Source organism: Hippocampus zosterae, chromosome 8 (genome assembly GCF_025434085.1).
Source record: "Hippocampus zosterae strain Florida chromosome 8, ASM2543408v3, whole genome shotgun sequence".
NCBI classification, from domain to species: Eukaryota; Metazoa; Chordata; class Actinopteri; order Syngnathiformes; family Syngnathidae; genus Hippocampus; species Hippocampus zosterae.
The window spans coordinates 20,477,547-20,484,086 of NC_067458.1; the positions used below are offsets into that span (position 1 = coordinate 20,477,547).

A 6,540-nucleotide genomic window follows, 5' to 3' on the forward strand; every position below is an offset into this window, starting at 1 on the left:
AAACTCAAATCACGACTCTGTATTCAATACCAAGTCCGCATTTGAACGCTAACGCTCGGCATCCGTTGGGGCGCCGCCTGCATTTTCACCACCGCTGTGGCTCGTCACGGAGTCATTTTGTAGCTTTCCATTCAGTGCTTGTGCACGCGTACCTCTCAGCCAATTCTTTCCATCCATCCCTCCATCCCTTCATCCGGGGGGGTGGCTGGTGGGGGGGGGGGGTGCAGTGACCCCGGCTATGCGCTGTTTGGGATGACCTCATCTTCAACGCCGCCTCCCTTCTCTCTGTGTCTCTCTGGCTCTCTCTCTGGCCCGCAGAATAGGCGCAGGATTAGGCCTATAATAGCGTCCTGGCAGCCCACTGCCGGACTCTATTGTGGCTTTGTGTGTGTGTGTGGGTGTGTGTGTGTGTGTGTGTGTGTGTGTGTGTGTGTGTGTGTGTGTCTTCGTGTGCGAGCGTGCATACGCGTGTGTGACTCACACGACCACGCGTTGCATTCTGACTATAGGGAGCATGTGCACATCGAGAATTTTAACGAAGTGCAGAGCGATTCATATATTGATCATATCGATACCCATGTTGACGGTAGAGTGAGATCAATACTTTGGCCTGCTACGGTTTTGTCAAATAAACACGAATATTTCATTGAACACTTTTGGGCTTCTTATTTTCACTCATTTTCAAGGCTTTTATATATACTGTATGTATATTTACAGTACACACATAATATAATATAAATATAAATAATAATAGAATATATATATAATATAAATAATAATATAATACAAAATAATCTTGATTAGCTCCATAGTGGTGTCATTTGCAACGTTTCAGCAGCAATGCCAGATTAAAAGAAGATCAATTGTATGAAGCAAAGCATTTAACATTGCAATGTGCTCCAAGCACACTAACATATTACACAGACAGTCCCTGTTCACGGTATACATGGGAGGAGGGGGGACGGTACGAACCGGAGATAGTGTCTACTATATGTCGAAATTGATTGAAAGATTGTTCATATCACAACAAATTTGCATAGAAAGTGAGACATCGGTGTAAAAAAAAAGGTCGCTTTTGAGCTGGAAAGGCCTTTGAAAATGGAGAAGGCTGTTCGTCATGGAGATGTTGAACTTTGCTGCCCTCTGGCGGTACGTACCCGCACCGACACAGAAAGGTCAACTCAAAGAGAAAGAGAGAGAGACAGAGAGAGAGAGAGAGAGAGAGAGAAAGAGAGAGAGAGAGAATTCTAACATCGTCTTAGTGTAGTTGCAGAGAGACGCGTGACAGGTGAGCAGGGCTCAGGTGCTCAGTGGGTGGGGGAAGGGGGGGGGGGCAATATGTGATGGGGCGTTGGGGTGCGGGGGTGGGGCTTGCTTGTGTCTCCCCTCCCCCTACCCCCTCCCTGCCCCACACCGTTTCTTCATCCAGCGTCTGTCTCAGCTTGCAGATGCCGACAGATGTGCCCCAAGACGAACTCAAGATCGAGGAGGACCCCCTCAAGGTAGAGGAACGATCAACAAACAAGTCAATTAGATGCTGCTCGTGTGTGTGTGTGTGTGTGTGTGTGTACTGTGTGTGTGTGTGTTTATCTATCGATCTATCTATCTGTTACACTGTAGTTATAGTTGTAGCTATAATTACATTTATATCATTATGTATAGCTAGCGATATATAATGAAATGAGTGAAAATGTAATTAATTCACCTGTTCAACCTTCCTCAAGCAACACCACAACCAAATTTGTAATGTATAATTTAACGTGGAAAACCAACACTGTATGACGTTGAACTTCATAAATGTTTATGTACGGTAAATAGGGAATAGGGATCTGGGGCCAACTTGTGAGAAAATATGCATATAATTAATTTTCCAATGAAATGCCCTGGGAAAAATAAAAACTGTAACATTCATGCATATATTTTTAAGAAAATTTAAAAAACACAGATAAAATAAATAAACAGAATTTTTTTTTTTGAACAAATATGTGGGTGTCGAGCCACACGTTTGCAGGGATCCACTGTAACCTTGTTTTGCTCGGCCACATATCGTTTATTTGGGGTGTAATTCCACAGTTGGCCACTAGATGTTGACACACTATTATGTTTGACACTAGACGCGAAAGAAGAGCAAAAACGAGTATTTCAAGTAAAGCTTAAAATTTTGCTGAGGACTATTCAATGTGAAATCCTTTTTCAATCCTGCTTTTTGCGCCAACGGGAAGTGACGGCTGTTGGTTCATTTAATAATAGAGATCTTTCGGGCATGAATTGTGAGATCATAAGTTTGTTGGTGATTTGTATACAGATTATATGTATACACAGAGGGATCGAGTATGTTTCGCTGTGCAAATGTTTTTGTCTTATCCATTGCTTTTACTCGCTCGCATAATGATTTTGAATATAGCACGTGCTTACAATTATCTTCAACTTGAACAGGTGGCAAGAAACTCTTTTTCTGGAATTAGTATCAGTATCAGCCAAATGGCCAAATCAGTATCAGCCAAATGGCTGTTTGTTGTTCAGTTCACCGCCACTCAGAATCCTTTTTATTTTTAATGATTCAAAAATAGGTTTCCTTCTTAAATTAATAGGTTGCCAACTTTTTCTTGTACTGACTCACCGGCTGGCAAGTAGAATTCACCGTGCGCAGCCTGACCGAGTAGGCGTGTACGGTTTGAACGCCCCCTTCGGTGACCTAAAACGGCTCCCTGCTTTCAACATGCCTTCCAGTGTGACCCCATGACCCTATCCAGCACGCCGACCATCCGGCGAGGCAGCACCCCGCTGCCCATCAAGCACCAGCTCAGGCGGGAAGAGGCCGTGCACGACGACTGCGACTGGTCCTCGGAAGCCGCCTGCGGAGCCTCCGCCTCGCCGCCCATCCGCTTCAGCCTGGCCCCGGATGACGCAGCACCATCGGCGGAGGAGGCGGATGCGGAGGGAAGGCCCGACGGCGGCCCCCTGAGAATAGCCCTCCTTGGACAGAACGGCGTGGGGAAGTCATCGCTGGCCTTCGCCCTAGCGGGGGACGGAGACAGGACGGCGTCGGTGGATTCTGACGGTTGTTTGTTTTGCTCGACTTGGGGGTGGCTCGTTGCGCTTCTCGGGACTAATCTGTGCTCTCGTTGCCGTCAGGAGAGGGTCACGTGAGCGTCGTCACCGTGGACGACGAGGAGAGCACCATTTTCATCTATGACAACTGGAGACACGTGAGAGAAACACGCCCACGCTTTTTTTTTTTCTTCATCGTGCATGCTTATCCCGAGTCATTGCATTTAGGGTAAACATAGACACTAAATTGATATATAATATATATTAAACAAAAAAATTTATTTCATTACAAAAATATATTTTTATTATAATAAAAATAATAAATAAAATATATTTTATTTTATTTTTCTACATTAGGGAGAAAAGAAAATCGAAATGAGAAAAATTCTGTGACCCTCATTAGAATAAGGGGTACTGAAAACCGAAATGATTTTCAAATAATCGAAACATTTGGAAATATTTTCAAAAGACTTTATTGACATTAGGTTTTATTCAAAATAACAACAATAAAACGATACATACAGCAATTACAATACAATAAAGGGTTTATTATTGTATCTTATAATTTAAAGATGAAATTTCCTCCCTTTAAAACAAAATCATAGAAAATCATTTTTCATATTAGAGATTTTTTTTTATCCAGACTTAAAAGATTCTTTTAATATTTAAAAACAGTATCTGAATCTTCCTTTTTCAAAGTACATTTGAAAAACAAAAATGCATTTTTCATTTTCAATTATTTTAAAAAAATATTCATTGATGAATTGTACATTTATTTTAAATGATCTAATACATCAAGCCATCTCAGTTTAAAATATGTTGTTGGCCGGTGTTATCGATCGAGTGAATCCCGATGAAAAATATCGTCAAATGTCTCAAAAGTCGCAAATCGGAGTCCCAAAGACATAATTGTGTGTGTGTGGATATGCACACGCATCGTTTGCTGCATTTCTCCTGCACGGATCAAAACAGAGGCCGCGTCGTGACGACCCGGTGTGCTCATTATATCATTTGTTTTGCGTGTTCTCTTTTCCCTCAGGCATGACTCAAATGTGTGTGTGTGTGTGTATGTGTGTGTGTGTGTGTGTGTGTCTCTCCGGGCTGCCCACAGATGTGCGAAATGACTGTATCAAGGTGTCGAATTCCAGTGGGAGTGCGGCACTAACAGCACGAACCATACAGGGCGTCGTGTTTCGATTGTGAGATTCATTCCTCCCCTCCAGTAGATTAAATGCATTTACGCGTGTGTGTGGTCAGGACCTGTCGGCGTTGCGCTGCGAAGCGTGCGTGTTGGTGTTCTCGGTGACCGATCGGCGCAGTTTCCACCGTACGGCGCAGCTTCGCCTCCTCCTGCGAGAGACCCAGCCGCAGACTCCCATCATCCTGGTGGGCAACAAAAGCGACCTGGTTCGATCCCGAGAGGTCACCTCTCAAGGTCAGACGAACGAGTACAGCGGAACCTCGCGTATTTGCGCTTTGCTGTTTTTTGTTTTTTCTATTATAATCAGGCCAAAGCCATGTCTAATGTAAAAATAGTGCTTTGGAGCCATCTTGCGGTATCGCGGTTCCAAGGAAATGTGTTGACGTGATCGGCAGGAGCTTCATTTGGTCAGGCCATAGCACTGTCTAATAAAAAAGTAGGGCTTTGCCGCCATTATTATTATTTCTTTCTATTGTGGAAGGTGGCAGTTATCCTGAATTGGGGAAACCAACACAAATACACACAAAATCAAACACTTTCACACATCCGCCGCAGGCCACTAGTCATGCCCAGTTTCTCAGAAACAGACTGTCTAAGCCACGCCCCTTTAAGGCACAGGTTCAAGACACAAGTTCCACACTACGTACAGGAGTAAAAAGCAGGATAACTGACGATAACGATATCCTGTTTTCATAAATTCGTCATTTATCATCATTTATCATTTGTTTTCCCTCGCTCATATCTTGAAAAACTCCTTCTTTGTGTGGCTCCGCCCCCTTCAGAGGCCATGTCCAGCGCGGCCCTCTTCAACTGCCTCTATCTGGAGATTTCGGCCTCTCTGGACCACCGCACCCCAGAGCTACTTGAGTGCGTCGTGCGGCTAGCCCGGGGTCAGCCCCCGTGGCCCCCGGGGACGAGCCCGGAGGACATGATTGCCGGGGGCCAGCGGGAGAGCATCACCTCACGAGCCAAGCGCTTTCTGTCCAGCCTGGTTCCGCGGTACCAACGCGAACGTGGGGACTCCGGCCGCTTCCTGCGGCAGAAATCGCGTTCCTGTCACGACCTGGGGGCCCTGTGATGAGGAATGACGCAGAAATTTGCGCGGGACACTTTTGGAGTTGGGGTTGGCCTCAGCTGGGCAGGTAACGTGCGGTCAATATAATAAGTCCACAGATACTTTTCCAAATGCCAGATTTTTGGGAGATACCGTAGAAAAATGAGCCCAAGAAAAGTCACGTGACATATAACCTGTACAACTGCACTGAAAAATGGGGAACGGAATTCCTTTAAGAGAGGGGAAATAAACATAAACAAGTGAGGTAGCGTGTTTGCATAAGTGTGCACACCCTCTTGGAACCGGGGATGTGGCTGCGTTCAGAATTAAACAAATTAATGCAACGTAACCTCCAGAGGTGACTATAAAAAGTCGACACACCCCTCCTCAAATGCGATGTAAAATAAAGAATGACACCATTATTGCGACCTACTTGTCTAACTCGATTAAAGAAAAATTCTATTAGCTGAGCTAATAACAAAATGAACTGAGATACATTGCTGGCACACCCCAGCACACAATTTTTGAAATGTTTCTATCTTAGTCTATTTTTTTTTAATATCACATAAACCTAACATTTGAAGAGGGGTGTGTAGACTTTTTTTATTCACTGTAGATGTACGGCAAAGAGTGTATCGGGATGTCAAAAATCAGGACTTGCTATCATGGTTTTAAGTTTTGGTTTGGTTCACATTTGGTAGAATGGAATGGAGGAAAATACAAAAACAAATATCCGTATGATTTGTGTATACATGAATGAATTAATACCATTTAAAATAAAACGGCAACGGCTAAAATCTTTACTTTGTGGGAAAGCGTAACATCTTTTTATGAGAATAATGGCTTGCAGACAAGGGCAGCAGGAACAGTTTGAGCACTGTGAATTATGTGGCTATGAAAATGCTAATTGATGACTTTCTTATTGCTTTAGCTCCATTTGGGAGAGGTTGTGATGAGCTTTGAAAGGAACAATTTATTTCACGGAACAAAATATGAGAACTGAAGTTACAAATGCAGATCAGTTATTCTGAGGCCTCGCTAGCCTTTACCAAACACCCTTAAATAATATGTTGCGGGGGAACCCTAATAATGGCCCCATCATAATCCATAAAAATGTGCTCATTTTGAATCCAAGTGAAGGAAAAATTGGGGCAAAGCTTAAAATGAAACAGAAGGCCTTAAGTTTGACATCTATGTGCTAAATGGAAACGTAAAGTCATGTGTGTTCTATTTA

At 43.6% G+C, this 6,540-nt stretch overlaps 1 protein-coding gene across 1 annotated transcript; it reads left to right on the plus strand.

Moving 5' to 3' along the window:
* Positions 1-1,170: 1,170 nt before the first annotated feature.
* LOC127606104 (GTP-binding protein REM 2-like) lies at positions 1,171-6,109 on the plus strand. The gene is made up of 6 exons (XM_052074137.1): positions 1,171-1,288; positions 1,442-1,502; positions 2,731-3,061; positions 3,136-3,209; positions 4,309-4,486; positions 5,035-6,109. Exons 2-6 carry the CDS (start codon positions 1,449-1,451, stop codon positions 5,328-5,330), a joined length of 933 nt encoding a protein of 310 aa, XP_051930097.1. The 5' UTR covers positions 1,171-1,288; positions 1,442-1,448; the 3' UTR covers positions 5,331-6,109.
* The last annotated feature ends 431 nt before the right edge of the window (positions 6,110-6,540 follow it).

Excerpts from the sequence above, each read along its gene's own strand:
- LOC127606104 (XM_052074137.1), top strand. The coding sequence starts at position 1,449 with ATGCCGACAGATGTGCCCCAAGACGAACTCAAGATCGAGGAGGACCCC. Across the intron at positions 3,062-3,135 it reads GGCGTCGGTGGATTCTGACG|GAGAGGGTCACGTGAGCGTC; the intron begins GTTGTTTGTTTT and ends CGTTGCCGTCAG. Across the intron at positions 4,487-5,034 it reads CCGAGAGGTCACCTCTCAAG|AGGCCATGTCCAGCGCGGCC; the intron begins GTCAGACGAACG and ends CGCCCCCTTCAG.